A 19,395-nucleotide genomic window follows, 5' to 3' on the forward strand; every position below is an offset into this window, starting at 1 on the left:
TGAGCCGAAGGCAGACGCTTAACCATCTGAGCCACCCAGGCGCCCAAATAAATAAATCTTAAAAAAAAAAAAAAAACCTTAGGAAAAAAAGGATTTTTAACAAAATATACCAGAGTTTAAACATTACATATTGTCATTATTCATCAAAATTACATTGAAATTCAGTTTCAAGATGAAAAAGATCTGTCACAGAAAACAACCTGTTACTGAGTTGTTTATTTTTTTAATTTATGGTTAAAATATGGTGTTTTCAATTATAAAATGGAATTAGATACCATATTTACAATTCGACAGAAGCATTTTCCAGGGCATCTGTGCTCAAACCTTAGTGTACTTATTAAAATGCAGATTGTTATTGCACCTCAGAGATTCTAACTCATGAGGCAGGTGAGGACCTGAAGCCAGCATTCTTTACAGTGGCCCCTAGATGATTCGCAAGTACTTTGAGACACGTACTGAGAACTGTTTACCCAGGAAAAATGAACAGGCAGGAAGAATTGTGTGGTCATCCCATTTCTGTGTGGAAAATGATCCCTACCAATTCCAGGCTGCTGACAGAAATGCGTTTCGTAGGCAAGGCAACAGCTTGGCCTCCTTCTTCTTTATCCAAGTTCCATGTCAGAGAGCAGACTGCCAATTTACTACTTTTGAATATATTCCCCAAAATTATCATGAGCAAGAGATTTGCCTTTTCATAGCAAAAGTAGGCACAAAGGTCCAACAATACCCGTATACAGCAGAAAGAAAATATGAGGGAAGTAGTGCTGTGTTGGGGAAGGTGCTTGGAGGCAGTACTCACAGGGCTCGGAGACCAAGCAGCTGCTGGAATGTGTCAACTTTAATTTCATAGATTTCATTATGTCGCAGGTCTCTGAAACGACAGAGTTCCAAAGATTGATTTCAAAGTCACTGGTTTCAAAGATTAGTCTTCAGAGAACTTGTACAGAGGGATGACCTGTCCCCAATCAAAGGAACACATGAAGTGTGACTATCAAGTGACCGATTTAAAAATTTTTGTTTTGCTTAAAGAAGAACATTCCAGTTTATACACGTAGGTGTTGCCTCTCTTACGAAGCGATGAGTTCTTTTGGGTGGGCAAAAAATGCCAGCCTCGTTCAATCACTTGGTGCCTGGCTCTGCCTTCTGAGCCCTTCTAGAATTCTTGGAAGGTCTTCAAGAGCATCAAACCATTACCTTTTAAAGACAGATTTGCCTTTCTTTTTCTCTCTTAATCGCCCAAAGGCATTCAGAGAAAAATGAAATGGGAGAAGATAGATGGTTAATATCTTTTTGATCAAAACCTAAGTATGACTTTAAAGCAATAAGGCTCATGTTTTGTGGAGGCAATTTTAAGAAAGGAATGTTAAAATGTTTCCTGCCTAAGAAGCATCAATGGCATCTCGAATATGACAAATAGGACACCTCCTCTAAAGATGGCTGTTGTGAAACAAACACCCAACAAACCCAAGTCCCTCCCATATTTACAAATAATACCGCTCATTGGAGATGTAAGCTTAGAAAAATCCCAAAGCTCCAATAGCACCAAAGTTCTATTATAACACCAAGCTTGGGGTGGAAAGAGCATAATAAATGCTTTACTTACAGTACAATGCATGGTAAAATAATAGTATCTATGTTTCCCAACTTAATAGCCATCCTACACAGTCACACCTTGTGTGTATGAGAAGGGAAAGCACCAAATGTCTCCCTAGTGAAATCACGGGGGCAAGCAAACCAATGACCCCTGGATATGTGAGTTTTGGCTCTTGTTTTTTGTTAAGTGACTTAGAGACTCTTATAGACATACATTTTCTGAAGCTTTTGGCAGACTGAGAAACTGGGTAAATCTTCTAGCAGGTTGTAAGATAGATCTCTGGAAAACAGAAGGTACAAAAGGGAAAATCTGTTACATATTAATCCTAAGGAAACATGCTTTGCTCTCCTTTCCCCTCCAAAATGATATATCTTCCAAAGGCAGACTCTGAATGTTTCCCCAGCCCTGACATGGAGCAGGTAGTCATAGGCATTATTGGATTAAGCACAGATCCAAACGTTTACTGAAATGTAGCTGTTGTACTTCTTTAATTGATTTAAATAATTTACTTAACGAATTTATTTATATTTTGTTAGTGATGATCTACAATGTTCTAGCTATTATCTTACTGAAATGAGTACAAATTAAATTAAATAATTGTGCCTCTCTAAGAGCTGCTATATCTCTACAGCTAAGAGAGTCATTGTTGGTTCTTTTCTAATCAACTAAAAAAAAAAAAAAAAAAAGCCAACAACACTTCAAAACATAGCACTAACTTTGAAATCAATCGCTGCAAGGGGGAAAAAAATCTAAGAAAGTCTTCAGCCAAAACTCAACAAATTACAGAATAACAAAAACATCTGGACATATTTATAGTATAATATAACTAATCTAAAGCAAGCCATGGTAATTTGCAGAACGCTTAAAAAAAGAAAGCTGATAGATAAAGTAACATAGATACTTAAAAAAAATCTTGTCTCATGTTTAAAAAGTTATCAGTTAATCAACTAACACACTTTCATGCCTGATTCTAATTCTTAAAACCAGATCACCACTACGCAACTGAAAAATCCATACTGTTTTCTAAGAGGCTTTTAAATTATTTTGTTCTTGTAATTGAGCACTCCATTCTACATTTACTGAATGAATGGAATTTATATAGAAAGACAGTTCGTTTACTACACATAAATAATGCAGATGAAGCTGTTTGCAAACACAAATTTGTAGTTTATACTAGAGGTTTGAAAGACCAAACCAAACAAAAAACTGAAAAAACCCCAAACCATACCCCACACCAAGTACTTACTAAATACACCTGGTCAACAAAATGGTGTATATTTTTAAAAAATAGTGACTGTGATAAAATGGACATACATATCATCACAGCTTATAGTAATTTGGTTCACTCGTTTTCACAGACTGCAAGGGGACAAATTCTTCCTGTGTACCAGGTAGAGGATACAGAAAACCTTCTTCGACAGAAAGACATAGTGTCACCTTCTGCCTACTTTCTACCTAATGATTTTCATGGCTAATACTCATCAAGCGCTTCTTAAATATAGACACCATGTTTACAGCTTTACCTAAATTGTTTCATTTAATCCTTGTGGTCACCTTATGAGGAAGACACTGATTATCACCATACAATGTGAAATAATTTGCCTAAGATCACCAGCTACTTAGTGGGGAAAGCCCCCCACAGTCAAGTGATACCCAGGGAGGTGAAGAGACTTGGGGACAATTTCAACAGTGACGTTTCCTCATGTAACAGGCACTCAGTGGATGATTCAGTCAGAGAAGGAGAGCTCGCAGATCTGTGCTTCCGGAACATAAAGTAGATTGTAGTAGAGGTCAGGACCCTGAGTTCTACTCTCAACTTCAACCGATTCTTCAACTTGATCGAAACACTGGCCAAAGCATTAGGCCTTTTTTTCCGTTCTCTCCTTTAAGGAGGAGATACCCGTTCTGCTGATCTTGCAGGGTGTTGTGAAGAACAAATCAAAATTATAGGTTGAAGTGCTTTGAAACTGACAAGCTCCTGTGGTTAGTGTATTTGTGTTCTTTCAGACCTTTCAAGTTTCAAATGGAGGAAAGAAGAGCTTGAAGAAAGAATAATGGTCTAAGGGAAGTGAGAAAGAAGTTGGTAAGAGCTAACACTGCCTGAGAGTTTACAACGTTCCAGGTGCGGGTATAAGCGTTTGACATGTAGTAACTCACTTAATCCTCATGAGGATCCTCTGGAGGAAGTGGCTGTTTCTCTATTTTATAGATTGGGAGATGGAGCCCCAGAAGGGATAAATAACTTGCTCAAGAAATCTTGCTGGTATATAGGGAGACTGGATTTGAACCAGAAAAACAGACCCAGAGCCTTTGCTCTTAACCAATTTGCCAGTCAACCTCCATTTATGCAGTTCTAGCCCTGGGTGGTTTGCCATTTGCGATGTGACGTAGTGGAGACAGAGGCAGTTTAAATAGAGGCTTCTTACGTACTAGTTACGGCGCGTGAAATCCTAGTCATGTCATCAGGCCAGTTTCCTCGAGAAATGAAGATAATTACACCGGGGTGTGGTAGGCGGAATTCTAAGATGGCCCCTAAGATTTCCACCACCTGGTATACACGCACTTTCTCCTGCTTATCCAATCAAACTGCCTGTATTTGAATGTGGACTCTGCTACTTTCCTGCAGTGTGACTTCAACAAATGTACCCCACTTCCCTAATTCTCAGTTTCCTTGTCTGTTTCTGCACCTCAGCGGGCGATGTGGGGTGACGAAGCAGACTTACTCCATATTCCCTCCCTCTATACATGAATGACTGACTCCAAGCCTGTCCCATGGTGTTCATACAACCCCATATCACTGAACAACGGAAGTCTGAAGTGGTTAGGGGGCCGGGGCTGGGGGAAGGCAGCATCATTGTGGCAGACATTCCCACTCTTCCACTTAACATTTGTAGTGCTGCTACGAGGTGAAGCCTGTGGTGGAATGACAGGCATTCAACTGACACAGATGTCTCCCGTGTGAGAACAGAGCCATGACGGGAGACTAAGGGTCCATTCATTAGGTCTCCACAATGCACGAGAGGACGATAATAGGGTTGGGAGTTGAGGGAGAAGGTTGCAAATGGAAGGTCAAAACAAGGCTCTTCAGATTCCTATAAACTACTTTTCAGTAAGGGAAAGGCGGAGGAAAAAAAAAAGCTCCGAGTCACCAGAAATCACATATGCAAGCTGTTTAACCGCTTGTTGGCAACATTACAACATGGCCCCCACAACTCTACGGGAAGAATGTTTGGTCGCCTTTATTAAGGCTTGTATGGGTCTGATAACTTACTTTTTAATTTTGGCATCCATATTGGGGTTTTGAGCCATTATGTAATTTTTTTCTGTTCTGCACAGCCTCGAGAGGGGGAAATGAAGTTATGGAGGCTTGTTCATAGCCCTTTTCTGACAGGAAACGTGTGCCAGTTGAAACTCTAATGGGAGACTGATGGGACCTTGGGAACCAAGGGTGTGCCACCACCATTACCGGGGTCACATCAGAGAGCCACTTCCTCGGCCCACAGGGGCGAGGGAGCACCGACCTCCTGGAGCCCTCAAGGAAAGAACTTTCTCCCCTTTTCAAGGATTATTGAAAGAGCGCCTGCCATTTCGCTCCTAAATGGAAGTTGCCTGTTTACACAATGTCACTGCCTTCCTGATACGCACAGCACTTGCAGATTAGGTAACTGATCACAGGCGGTTTGAGGAAGAGATGAGATCTGGGCTCCAGTTAAAGTCCTGTTGAAACACAAACCAGACATACTTCTTTTATTCAGGCATCGCACAGTGACATATTTTTATTCACTGACTTTAAGATTGGTCAGGCTTCAAGGGCAGTGCACGTTCTGGGCAAAGTCAAGAGCCTATTCAAGTACTTACAGACTCTCCAGGCTCGCAGTTCCAGTTAAATCAGGAAATTCAGTTATTTGTGAGGCGCCATTCAGAGTCCTAAAAGGAGGGGTACATGAGTACTATTGGAAGAAGATTCCAGAAAGGGGTAATTTTAGTGCCATTTTCAAAGCACTTTAACTTAAAATATTCACTTGGTTTTTACAGTACCCTGCAAGGGGAAAGCGATCTGTAAGAGAAAAACCTACAGCGTTCTTAGTTCAGGTAAATGTTGAAAAGCGGATCTTCCAACAAGCTGGATGGGGTTGTCATAGAAATGTCTGAAAAAAATCCAAACACCAATGTCTTAGTATAAAAGTTGAACGACAAATGAATACCTGTTCAAAATTTTGACGAATATATTAAATGTATGTAATCTTGATTGTACTCTATTGTATAACATTCCTGGTTACTTGGTAAAACACAAGTGTTTTAACTCATGAGGAGACTTTTTTTTTTTAAGAATTTATTTATTTATTTGACAGAGAGAGCGAGAGAGCACAAGCAGGGGGGCGGCAGGCAGAGGGAGAAGCAGGCTCCCCGCTGAGCAGGGAGCCTGACGTGGGACTCGGACCCTGGGACTCCGGGATCATGACCTGAGCCGAAGGCAGATGCCCAACCGACTGAGCCACCCAGGCATCCCATGAAGAGATTTTTGGTAAGAAATCCATACTATATAAAAATGAAAGTTTCTGACAGCAAGGCAGATATGTGATAGGTACTAAAGAGAAAAGCAAGTGAACAGACTGCAGGTATACCTAAAAATCTTCCTCTGCCTCCAACATCTGTGGCATATCCGTTAAGTGGCAAGAAGGTAATTCAAGGTGCTGGCAATTGTATCATTAAATAAAGAAAGATGCATTTCTACAGATTCACATGAAGGTTAGATCCTCGGGTCAAATCTTATCATAACATACACAAAGGACTCTTCAAAGTATTTGAGAGGAAATTTGCTCTTCTGCTTTTTTGGCAACATTAGATTTCTAAAAAATTAATTACTGCTTTAAAAGGTGAGGCATTATTAGAACTTAAATATTTTGTTTTACAGATGTTTTCAGTAATGGTATTTGAACTGTCTGGTCAATGAAGCCCTACAAATAGGTCTTAGTGGAGAAGACATCCTAGTTCAATGAAATTCAACAAATATTTATTGGTGTCTACTGTGCTCAATGTATGGGGGAATTTACAGACTGAGTCATTAAGGAAAGCCATCATTAAGTATCTACCATGTGCCTGACATTATGCTAGATTCTGGGAGTTTGAAGAAGATGGCTAAAATGTTCCTGCCCTAAAGAAGCTTGGAATCAGTTGGGATAGAACAAATAAGTAGCAGCATAACATTTTCTGGTTGATGAAGCACTTTCACGTATATAGTTCAATTGATCCACTCAACAACTTTATAAGAACCAGAGCACAGATGCTTAGATATTATTTATTTCATTTATGGAGGAGGAAACTAAGGCTCAGATACTTTGGCAAGTTCAGTACCTCCCAGAGCTTTACTTTTCTCATTTGTTAAACTGGGATAATAAATCTGAGTTGTAGGGTTTGTGTACAGATTAAAAGAGCTCATGCTTGTGTAACATCTGGCGGACCTGGGTTAGAGTTGTCACCCAACAAACCTACGTCTCCTTCTGTCCTCCTGCCCTCTTCCCTTGGATTAGATCATCGATAAGAGAAAAAGCTAGAGCTAGAATATAGGTCTTATGATTAAAAAATGGAATTTTTCTGGGCGCCTGGGTGGCTCAGTCGGTTAAGCGACTGCCTTCGGCTCAGGTCATGATCCTGGAGTCCCGGGATCGAGTTCCGCATCGGGCTCCCTGCTCGGCGGGGAGTCTGCTTCTCCCTCTGACCCTCTTCCCTCTCGTACCCTCTGTCTCTCATTCTCTCTCTCTCAAATAAATAAATAATATCTTAAAAAAAATGGAATTTTTCTCATAATATCACACTGTCCCTTATCTATATCATATGCTTGTATGTATATAATTATGGTCACATACATATATGTACGTATGTACACTGGGCAGATATGAATGAATACCCATGCTTATGTACGTAAGTTGCACAAATAAGGAGTTATAGGGTTCTCGGGAAGGAGTTTTCTTGTGAGATCAAGAAAAACTTCATGTAATGTCATTTGAAACGGGCCCTGGGAGACAGAATGTCAATAAGCATGGTGAGGGGATGGACTCATAGGAGCAAGGAAATAAAGAGTTTTGTTCTATGGATACAGCTTTGTCGATCTGGGTTATGCCATCGGGTAATTGAGGAGAGCTGTGGAGAGCTGGTCAGGCGATGAGACAAGAGACGGTCCTGAATCTCCGGATGTTCCACAGTAAGAGGGTGACAAGATGGATGCTGTGCCTCCATCCTCCTGTGCTGGAGGCAGGGGGATGAGCCTTAGATCGGCAAGAACTTTGAGATGGTGGCTAGCAGAGGCTGGTGGCAGTGGGTCTGAGAAGTTACGCAGAGGATGGGGACCTCAGAGGGAGAAATGGAGACCGCGTAGCCAATGGGACAGGGAAGCATTCACAGAAACTGGGAATTGGGGATCTGCCAGGGGGTGGCAGTGACTGATGAGAGAGAAACAGGCAGAAGCAAGGTGAGGAGAGTTTCAGGGAGAAAATAGTGAACGCCATAAAATACTGGATAGAAGCACTAATAAATTTTGGGGGCTGTTAGTCCTTTCTCAAGTGGTATCAGCATATCAAAAGAGTGATTAAAAAACAAACAAACAAAACTCAGTCTTGTGGCGCTAAGGAAAAAGAAGCAAAGGCAATGAAATTTGCCAACTTTTAATATGTAAATACTCTCTAATGAGGCCTAATGTTTATTGGCAATAAACTTTAAAACCCTTAGTTTGCCAACATACTGTCAGACTATTTCAGAAACGATGAATGGGATTTATTTTTTTTTTTCACTTGTCAGGGCTAATTGGGATTCCAGCTCATTTGTGACAGATACTACACGGTTCCAGAAAGCCTCTTAATCAAATTGGCACAGGATGAATAACTGCCAAGAAATGCCCCTAGAGTCATGTTCAACAGTTGTCCTTTCTCTCCTCCTGCTGATTCGAGACACCTCCGGCATGATCTCAGGCCAGTACTATGCCCCAGTTTGCCAGGTCTTTTAACGAAGAACCATCCTAACACCTGTTTTCATCTTCCCGTGCATCTACACGTGATTGATCTTCTGTCTGTGCTAAATGTGAAACATATAACTAATTAACTATATGCTGTAGTTGTAACTCTATTTTGTGCTTTTATGGTATATAAACCCTCATATACATCTTTTTAGAATATATTCACCTTTCTAGAATTAAAACCGAGCTTGTAATTGTATAAATGTGACTCGATGCTTGGGCTTGATAACAAATAGATACAGAAACCTCGCATAAAACAGTATCCCCCCAATGCCCACAATCAATGGAGTCTATTGCTGTAAAGGACTCCTATTATAATAATTTATAGGGGCACCTGGGTGGCACAGTCAGTTCAGCATCTGACTCTTAGATTCAGCTCAGGTTGTGATCTCAGGGTCTTGAGATCAAGCCCTTTATCAGGCTCTGCACTCAGCGCGGAGTCTGCTTGAGTTCCTCTCTCCCTCTTCCCTTGCCCCTCTCCCCCTGCATGAGCACTCTGTCTCTCACTGAAATAAATAAATCTTTAAAAAAAAATTTGTATTTCTAGTATACCTGGGTTCAAGTTCTGAATGACTAGGTGACCTTGATAATGATTCTCTAAAAATCAGTTTTATTCCTTAGAAAATAGAGATAAGTGAAAGTATGTCACAAGATTACTGTGAAGTGAGTCAAGGCCTCTGAAGATATGAAGCATAATGCAATGCACACCTGAGGTCCTAGAAAAAAAGAATCTTTTATGTTATTTCAGCATTCAGCTGAAACCTGGCAAAACATCTCTATAGATGCTTCTCTGTAAAGAATCTTATATTGACAAAGACGAAACTTGGGAATATATAGGACATTCATTTTATTATATTTAAAATTGCAATATGTATTATATCTCAGGATGGAAAAATCAAAAAGAACTACGGCCACTTACATTGTAATAAGAGAAGGATTGCCTACAAATGCTTTCTCGGGTATTGACTTGATATTGTTGCTGTGAAATCCTCTAGAAAGAGAGGGAAACATTTCTTTAAGAAAATAACCTGCAGGGTAACATTATATAATAGTACTCTCTTCCTGTGGCAGTGATCAGCGTCTTTGATAGCTAGAGGATAAGGTTAAATTCCTCTATGCATTTTGAAGCTTATGTGCTCTCTAGGAGAAAAAGAAATCACAAGCTGTCCTCTTGAAAGAGGAATAAAGAAATCGAAAGGAACAGTTGTGCTTTACGGAAGCTTACAACCTAATGTTATAAAAAGAAAATCCATCTGTTCATATCCAGTAGAAAACCACTGTATAACAAGCAGACACAGAGGGAACCATCTTTGGAGAGAGGATTATGATCACTTCTCCTGACCCCGTTTGAAGCGAGGAGAAGAGAAAATTGACTTAAGCTGCTGTGAAGTAGAGATTTAAGTAAGCTCCTTATGAGGACAAGATTTCCTGAGCTGAAGGAAGGTACTCAGTGAGTCTGTAATAACAAACCGATTCTCCTCTGCCGGGTGCTAGTGTTGTCTGAATGGCAGAGGGGCAGAGTCAATGCTCTTTGGGTTCCACGGGCCGGCGACTGGCTGAGGCGCCTTTGGGCTGCCTGACCATAGACCATGAGGATTTCCCAGTTGAGCCACACGTGGGGGCTCCTGAGGGAGAACCCTCCTAAAGTCTTTTGCTTCCAAACAAGCCCTGTTGTCTACCTCCTTTAGCTGTGTCTCTCATTTCTCTTGGCCAAGAGAATAGGCTCTACGTTTATTGTCCTTTCCAAGTCTTGGAACATTCCTTACATACATTATTCATATTTTTAGGTACAAAGAAAAGCTAATTGAATTATAGCATATAAAAGACAATGGATGCAACCTAAGAACTGAAAGTCAGCTTTACTTTAGTAAAATGGTGGGTTTTTAAAAATTAAATATGATTCATGAAGTATTTGAAGAATATGAGATGATGTATGTGAAAACATCTAGCACGGTACTAGGCACATGCATTTTGTTTCTCTAATCCTAGACTTAAACGACCTAGAAAAGTTTGTTCTTCAAAATGCTCAGCAAATAACTGAATTCTGTGACAATTCTTTATAAATGTATGAAGTGTGTAGATGTTGGGGGAATATAGCTTAGGAAAAGAGAACTTAGAGAACTATGTATATTTTTTCTAATATACATATTTTAGGGAAATCCATTCTAAATTTAAAAAAGATTATCTAATGTTTGCTGGAGATAGACTAAATGAAAATATGTTTCAAGTGTACTCAGCCATTATTTATACAAACTTTAAAAATTTTCTAGTCAGTCATACTAGGTACAATAGTCAAATATATTTTAAAGTGAATTCACAAAGAAGAGAGTTCTCCCATTAAATTTGTCCTAAATACTTACAGTTCTTTAAGGTTGGAGAGTGTCCTGATGGCAGTGGGGAATTCATCAAGATTATTATAATTTAAATCTCTGAAAAGAAGTAAATAGTATTTTCAGTTTTTTATTTGAAAATTCCTATATACATTTACAGAGAAAGTGAACACCCTATTGCAATGGGTCAGGATCACTGATCAAAATCCTCCTTCCTTCTCTTCATGGAGAGAGATATTCTTGGCTTGCTGTCCACCATCATTCCACCAGTCTCTGCATTAACGTGGTCATTAGACTGCTCGTGAGAAATGTCAGAGTCAAGTCTCAATGGCACTGAGGTATTTAAAAATGGTGGTGGGGGGGGTGGCGGTACATACAGCCATGTTAATGTCCAAGTAGGAGGGATACTTGGCTAGGTTGTTGGTGGCTTGACCATGTAGCTCTTCACCTGAACCTGGCTCACCATGCTGTCAGCTGGTGTGTGTGTTCCTCCTGGCTCCTGAATCACATCTCCTCTCTTGTTCCCACCTTCACACTCTGATGTTTCCTTCTGCTTTTCAGAGTCTCGCCTGAGAAGACATCTTGGAGAGTTGCTTCATCCCTGACTCCTGTAGAGTGCCTGTGATTCTCCCAGCCTGAGGTCCAGGATGACAGTCTGCTTCTGGAGAGGTGTATGTGGTACTGGGCACTCTCAGGAAGGGCCTCAGGTCTAGAATTTCTTCAGGGTCACAAATAAAGACTCAGACCAGAAGTATGTTTTCCTCGGTCTGTGAGGCAAAGCTCTACATTATCCTTCATGCCCAGAGATGGCATGGCCAAACAATTTCAACTCATTAATTTCTCTATCTGTTATGACACAAATGCCTTTTCAATTCCATTACTCAGACTAACTCCACCTTATATCTACAACTTCGTATGAAAAAGTAATTGCCTCCTAGTCTCGGGCAATGGCAGATTTCCCAGATGACGCAGAAAACTCTTTTGGTCAGGCAATCAGATGTGGTTAGATCTTCCTCTATGGAGAAGAATTGCTTTTTAATTTTGAGAGAGATAATTTGACCGAGTTAAACATGAATCAAGATTCCTACTTGTCTGGCACAAACCATCCTTAAGCTATACTGCAGGCAGGAAACTCATGTCTTTTGTGGACATAAATTTTCTTCCTGTTTGTAAATCTCTCCAGATGCTCTGTTTTGATTAAATGGAGGATTGGGTCCTTATAAATTACTTGGGTTTCTAGTGAGGCAGAGGAAGAGGTTGGGAGTAACCAATTTACTGATCCTCTGTAGCCCTGGGCAAGGCGAAAGGAGGGTGGGGGACAATGAGACTCATATGAATTTGCCCTAAAATATTTGACTCTATGGTATTTACATGAAATCCTGGGTTCTCATCTCAAACATGGGGTGGGGGGGAAAGAAAGCCTATTTATGGAAATACCCATCAAAGCCAATATTGTTTTTTGTTCCTCTTGTGTTGGAAAGGACTGGAAGGTGCTTTCCATTACTAAGATCCCAAGCCCAGCCCTGTGTAGATAAGGGAGAAGTTCTAATTTTTCCAAGCACCTCATAAGAATGGTTTGCCTGTGCCTTTAAGTTGACTTCAAAGTTCTGCCTGGAGAAGTTCATCTTTGGCATCTCCTTATGAGGACGATGCCTCCCTTCTACGAGGAAACACAGAGTGACGTAAGTAACCCAGGAAGGAGAGCTGGGAGCGCTCACTGACCTGAGCCACCAACAACAGATGGCCCATCAGGAAATCGTCAGACCCAGACCCGATTAGAGGCTAAATTGACCAAGTACAAATGGTAAGCTCTGGATGCAGACGAATAATGGGCTCCAAGGCCACGAGAGAGGTGGTCTTTGGTCTCTCCTTTTGCAGGCCGGGTCAGTCATCACTGTAGATGTAGTGGCCCTGGGTGGTTTACAGTACCTGAGTATTAGAAATATGGGGGTGAGGAGGGCAAAACTGGAATCACCCCCCCTCCAGAACACTCAGGACCCCCAAAGCCTGTCACCTCACCCTCATTATACCTCTCACTCCGCTAGGGCAGTGAAGAGCAGCTCCTCCCCTGAAACGGCTGGGGCCTGGGGAGGCCCGCGAGAACATGTGAACTCTCACCGTCATGGCTCTGGGAAAGGCTCTAGGCGGTCAGCTGGCTGGACTCTCTTTTTATTATAGGTACCAATTCAGATCTGAGCTTTTGACCTATTCTTTGGAAGTAGTGTATGCTGGTAAACATGGATTTCAGAGTCAAACTCGAGAAGAAGCAAATCCCAGCTATGCTACTGCCTAGATATGTCATGTTGTTAAAATAACTTAAACCTGACTAGCCGCTCTCGTAGGATGGGTTGTGGGATCAACTGAAACCACATATGCCGAATGGTGCAGTATTTGGATAGAGATATACGCAATAAATGGTAACTATTATTACTTTTTACTTTTTTGAATCACTTTGTTGTTTGCTAATGGAACTCCTGTTCATCTCAGATTGGAAAGTCCAGCATTTGTCTGGTCGGTATCCTCTCACTGGGTGGGGGCCGGGAAGGGGGGCATGCCTGGACTAGACTCATGAATAGTGAGCCTGAGTGACAGATTAGAACTGATCCTTGACACAGAGTACACATTCCTAGGCAAACAGTCGCTAAGTAGAGAACATCTCATTTAGCTTATAATCATTCTAATTTACCACTCTTGTTAGATTAAAATAAAATCTCAGTTTTACTAGCTCTGTGTGTGTGTGTGTGTGTGTGTAAGATAAAGCCACTGTAAATATCTGTTTAAAGCTCAGGCAATTAACCAAACCAAACAGCAAGTTTGACTTTAAGGCTATTTTGATTCCTTCAGAATACTCATGAAAACACTGAAAAAAGGGAAACAAATAAAAGGTCAACTCACAAAGTCTCTAGGCTGTGGAGCCCATCAAAGCATTTCTTTCCCAGGGAGTGAATTCTATTGTTATGGAGATGCCTGCAGGAGAACATTACGGACACAGTCAGGAAGGCACACTGCTCATGGAAACTTCGGCACAGCCTTCTGATTGCTTAAATCCAAAGAAACTTAGAGTAAAGAATGTGCTAGTTATATATAAGAAATGCTTTTTTTAACTTTTTTTTTTCAAGGCTATATGACCCATCCACTCTTACCATAGATGATTCTATACTACAGAGTTTAATAGGCAGTGACAGTTTTACCTTTTGCGTTTGAGATGTCAGGGAGTATATAATAATACGGGCAACATGACTGATAAAAGTAAATTCAGGTTGTTAACACAGCTTTCAGATGTAGGATATTAAAGCAGAGATTCTGACCATCATTGACAAATGAAGGATGGAGGGAAGGTCCTGGTGTACACGCATATTTTCTATTAAAGCTGCAGGCTTATAAATGGCTATGTTCCCAGGGTGGGACCACAGGTTAACAGGCAACAACAATTTTAGTCACAGAGAATGGTGATCAGATTTTTTTGGCTGCCCCAGGAGATTAGTTATCTTGACATAGTATTAACATGTATAATTATCATCTTTGGCTCAATGGTAAGTCAGTTAAGTCAGGGCCAATGAGAACAGCTGTGTATATAACTGAAAACTGGACCAGGTCCCAAGGGATTTTTGGAAAATGGGCTTAAGGAGAAGAGGGTGACGAATAGCTGGGTCTCTGTAAATCCATTCCTTCAGGTGGGGGAAAAAGTTAAAGCACACACCCAGCTTCTGGTGGGTCAGCAGTATCATCTTTATATGCATGAGTCAGTATAGAAATTTGTCAATATCGCCCGAAATTTCTTATCCTTTAAACTAAGGTTTTGTTTGTTTGTTTTTTCAAAGATTTTATTTATTTATTTATTATTTATTTATTTATTATTTATTTATCTATTTAATTTGAGAGAGATAGTGAGAGAGTGAGAGCGAGTGGTGGGGGGAGGAGAAGAAGGGGGAGGCGCGGGAGGGGGGAAGGAATCTCAAGCGGACTCTATGCAGAGTGCTGAGTGTGGAGCGGGACCTGGGGCTTGATCCCACGACCCCGAGATCATGACCTGAGCTGAAACCAAGAGTTGGTCACCCAACCAACTGAGCCAGCCAGGTACCCCAACTAAGGTGTTTATTCTAATAAATCTATGTTGGTTTCGTGTGAGATCTTTGTGACATTTATTGAAGATCTTGTACATGCAACACATGGGGGAAGGGGATTGAGGGGAACCTAAAAAGATGGATAAGATGCTGGCCAGCCCTCAAAGGAAGATAATACAAGAGAGAGACAGGTAATCAAGAAAACTGGAATAATCGAAGGCAGTGGTGGGCCCGTGGGCGGGCATGGAGCAAAGGGAGAAATAGGGCAGAAGAAGCCTTCCTCAAGGTTCCTCGGCAAACTGATCTTCCAGCCTTTCAAGCAGCTGCTATTTTCCTTTATCAGCCTTGATTGACCATTATATTATACACATGGGGCATACAGCTACACCCTTAAAGGAGACTGATTATTTTTCAAACTATTACTTGAGAATCATTTTGGTTTACTTAAAATAATGAAATCTAGACCCATCGGGGAAAAAAGGCCACACAAACGCACAGCTCCCTGTTAATGGTTTGTCCTTACTTCTTTTCCCTTGGTAGGGGTTCAAAAAAATTTATTAAATAATAAGAAGGGCATATTTCAATTTGACCTGAATTAGAAATTATCAGAAATAAGGAATTTTTATTCACTTCTGTCACTGGACTAACTTTGTACAGTGTGACGATTGTCTGAACAATATACATGGGCTTCCCTAAGACAGAGGTTGTAGTTTATCTTCGAATGCCTCAAAGTGCATGGCACTTAGCAGGTGCTTGGCTGAATTCTTTAATATTCTCAAGTCATTTCAGGGAGTCCCTATTCAAGGCATGAAGGGCCAGCACTTGAAGGCCAACATGTCCTGCGGTGAAAATTTAGAAAGTGTGAAAAGAGAGAGAGAAAGAAAGTCAATAAAACTTACAGAACTACCAAGCTGGAGAGGTTTCCAAAGGCATAGTCTGGTATGTGGTGTATTTTGTTCAGGGCCAAGGTCATGGCCTGCAGTGCTGATAAACTTCTGAAAGCCTGGACAGGGACTTCTGTCAAGGAGTTGTCATCCAGCCACAAGTGCCTCAGGGAATGCAGGCCACGGAAGCAGCTCGGGGGGACGTAGCTGATGTGGTTGGCATCCAGACGCCTGCGGAAGCAAGCAGCGAGGATGGTAAAGAGGGCAAAGCCCAGGCAGGAGGTCAGCCTTGCAGGGACACTCTCAGTATGCTGAGGAACAGGTGTGAAACAGGGCTCAGGGACCTCGGGATGCCCAGGCATCTGGAACAGTTTGCTCTCGTGGGAGGCTTTCCTCACTTGCCAGTAGAACCATGGCTTCTTAGAGCCCCTCGGCTATTAAAATTCCACGGAGCTATGATTCCCTTCCAGGCTTGTGGGTAACATGCCTCCATGCACAGAAGTGGCCTCCCCTGAGGTATGAAGTCTCAGTGTGATGATCTTTCAGTTTTTCTCTCTGACACCCTTTCTCTTCCCCCTTCCCCCAAGCCAAATACATGCCTTTGCTTTCTTTTCCTTTTTTTTAAAAGATTTTATTTATTCATTTATTTATTTGAGAGAGGTACAGAGAGAGAGAAAGCACGAGTAGGGGGAGGGGCAGAGGGAGAGGGACAAGCAGCCCCCCCCCCACCGCCTGCTGGGCGCAGAGTCAGTCTCGGGACTGGATCCCCAGACCCGAGATCATGACCTGAGCTGAAGTCAGATGCTTAACCCACTGAGCCACCCAGGCACCCCGCATGCCTTTGCTTTCCCTGGACTGTTCTGAATCTACAAAACCTATTATTCTACCAATTTGTTCACTGAACTCTGGGAAAAGATCTTCTTGGTATTTAAAGGAACGGAGTCATTTCTGAAGGCTGTTAGAGACACGCCTCGGGGAGAGGAGAGGCGGTCCCTCTGGTTTTCTCAGTACAGTGCTGATAAAAAGCCTAAGAACTGTGGGCTTTCTTGCACATCTGACCATGTGCATTGGGCAGGTATTTGTTTTTCCTGACATTTTAAGTGAATAACAAAATGAGCAGCTTTCCCAGCTTTTGCTTCTTTCTTCCACACACCATTTTTTTTTTTTTTTTAAAGATTTTATTTATTTATTTGACCGAGAGCGAGAGAGGGAACACAAGCAGGGGGAGTGGGAGAGGGAGAAGCAGGCCTCCTGCTGAGCAGGGAGCCCGATGCGGGGCTCGATCCCAGGACCTTGGGATCATGACCTGAGCCAAGGCAGACACTCAATGACTGAGCCACCCAGGCACCCTGTTGTTTTTTGTTTTTTTTTTAAGTGGGGAACTACATCTAAACATAGGTCTGGGTAATGAGCTGTTGCAGCTTCAGAACCAGCAGAGGGAGTGCAATGCACTTTTCTCGCCCCGTCCAACAGAAACAGCGACTGCAATGACAATGCCGAGCTTTTAGAAGTGGAAATTGCAATCTCCTCTAAGGTGCATCAACGACAGAGCCACCAGCACCCGGCTATACTTCCAAGGGCCCTCGCTCACTTTTCCAATCTGTTCTTTTTTTTTTTTTTTTTTTTAAGACTTTATTTATTTATTTGACAGAGAGAGAGACACAGTGAGAGAGGGAACACAAGCAGGGGGAGTGGGAGAGGGAGAAGCAGGCTTCCCGCCAAGCAGGGAGCCCAGTGATGTGGGACTCGATCCCAGGACCCTGGGATCATGACCTGAGCCAAAGGCAGACGCTTAACGACTGAGCCACCCAGGCGCCCTCCAATCTGTTCTTAAGGCTCACGCATTTGTCTGCATTTTCAAAGCTAGGATTAAAAAAAAGAAGAAGAAGAAGAGTTGCATTTTAAGCGGTCCGTGTCTTAGGAAGGATTAGAAAATCATGAGTGGATTTTGAAAAATGTTTTAGGAAGCATTAAAGACTACACAGAGGCAGGAAGTGCACCAGGGTCATGGAATAATCCCTTTCCACCCAAATTTAAACAATTTAGAAATAGAATTCTCTGTGGTAGGGAGCTAATTTCTTTGGAAAGCAGCCTCCTCACTTTTGGTCACAATATGTCACTTCACTTGTCCTCTGGCTTCTGCTTCTATTGACTGAATGGGGACAAGTGATGCCTTTAAGGCCCCGGACCAGGTTTTGATATTAACTGAGGTAAGGTCACTTGGAATGAATTTTAAGAGTTTGGTGTCCAGGGGTGCCCACTCACAATTAAATTTCCAGTAGGGTGACGATTACTGTAGGCAGCAGAAACACAGATTCCAACTATCTCAAGGTTCTGTCAATAAACGGAACCGGAAAGGTTTAGGAAAACTCAACACTGCCCTTCCCCCTCGATGCAGTGACAACATGCTCAGCCCAGGTTCAAATAAGGTATAACTTCATCCGGGGTGAGGTGATGGTTTTCTTTTGACCAGAAGTGAAGCACGTATGTAAACTCTCCTTAACGACCGCACTGATTAAACAAGGAAGACTTTATTTAAATCATATGAACTTCCCCGTTTGAGGTGACATCTTGTCTGATGATTGCCAGTTGCTTATGTAATAAAACAACAAGCGGCTTCTAAGAGTCCTGAAGATGACTCATCTTAAAGTTTGGTACACACGTTGGGGTACATTTATAGAAAAGGCTCTCTCAGCGCTGAGTCAGAGGCTTGTCTTCTTCAGGACTTAAGTTCCCGCTAATGTCACTGCTGGGTCTTGAAGTGACCTTGGTCTCAGTTTTCAATGTTAATAAGCCCATTTCTCTGGATAAGTGAATTTATGAAAAAAAGTAATTTATGATTTATGATTTCGGAATCACCCCCCCACCCCCGCCCCTGCCGGCTGCAGGAAAAAGGAATGTAATCTGCCCTCCACAATGTAATCTTAGGGCAATTTGCTGTCTGAAATGAAATGAGTAAGACAGGGCAATTCTGCACAGTCCTATCCCTTCCTATCCTAATACTCCCCGACCCCATACTCGGGTATCCTGAATGCGGCACTAACTAAACTAACTAGACTAAAACGTGTCTCTGCCTCACTAGTTTCTTCATCTAAGAAGCTCCCAATAAACCATACTTCTTCTAAACGCAGTGTTTTGAAGTCCGTGTCCACCTGCCTCAGTGGTCCAAACCTAATCAGAGAATGGTACATTGTTCACATTCAGAGGCATTATCTGATTTAATCTAAACAGAAGATCCGAAGGCTAAACCGGAGTGTGGAATTAATTATCCAGCCACTCATACAGGTGGTTCCCACAGAACAAGGTTAAGACTGTGGACAAGGCAGCTGGTAGGGGAAAGTTGTGCCTCTTCAGTGAGTAAACAAAGAGCTCACATTAAGTCAATCCGGTCTTTTGGGGCAGCTGGGCATTTTCTAGTCATATGCTTGGAAAATGCAATATTTAAGTAGTGGTGTATAAGAAAAACATCACTACAGAGTACACAAAACCACATATAAAAGTGCAGTTCTAGAAT

The 19,395-nt window shown here is 41.8% G+C and overlaps 1 protein-coding gene across 1 annotated transcript in view; it reads right to left on the bottom strand.

Moving 5' to 3' along the window:
• The window catches only part of LGR5 (leucine rich repeat containing G protein-coupled receptor 5), a 27,349-nt gene extending 10,906 nt beyond the window's left edge, over positions 1–16,443 (bottom strand). Inside the window, exons 1-9 of the mRNA XM_035002129.1 lie at positions 15,897–16,443; positions 13,829–13,900; positions 10,964–11,032; positions 9,523–9,594; positions 5,671–5,742; positions 5,453–5,521; positions 5,240–5,311; positions 1,808–1,873; positions 800–871 (exon numbers count right to left, since the gene is read on the bottom strand). Of these exons, the coding sequence (XP_034858020.1) occupies positions 800–871; positions 1,808–1,873; positions 5,240–5,311; positions 5,453–5,521; positions 5,671–5,742; positions 9,523–9,594; positions 10,964–11,032; positions 13,829–13,900; positions 15,897–16,243 (911 nt within the window). The 5' untranslated portion in view covers positions 16,244–16,443. The remainder of the gene's footprint in view (positions 1–799; positions 872–1,807; positions 1,874–5,239; positions 5,312–5,452; positions 5,522–5,670; positions 5,743–9,522; positions 9,595–10,963; positions 11,033–13,828; positions 13,901–15,896) is intronic.
• Positions 16,444–19,395: the final 2,952 nt, after the last annotated feature.

The sequence above is a fragment of the Mirounga leonina genome, unplaced genomic scaffold, assembly GCF_011800145.1.
Source record: "Mirounga leonina isolate KUSES-001 unplaced genomic scaffold, KU_Mleo_1.0 Mir_126, whole genome shotgun sequence".
NCBI lineage: Eukaryota > Metazoa > Chordata > Mammalia > Carnivora > Phocidae > Mirounga > Mirounga leonina.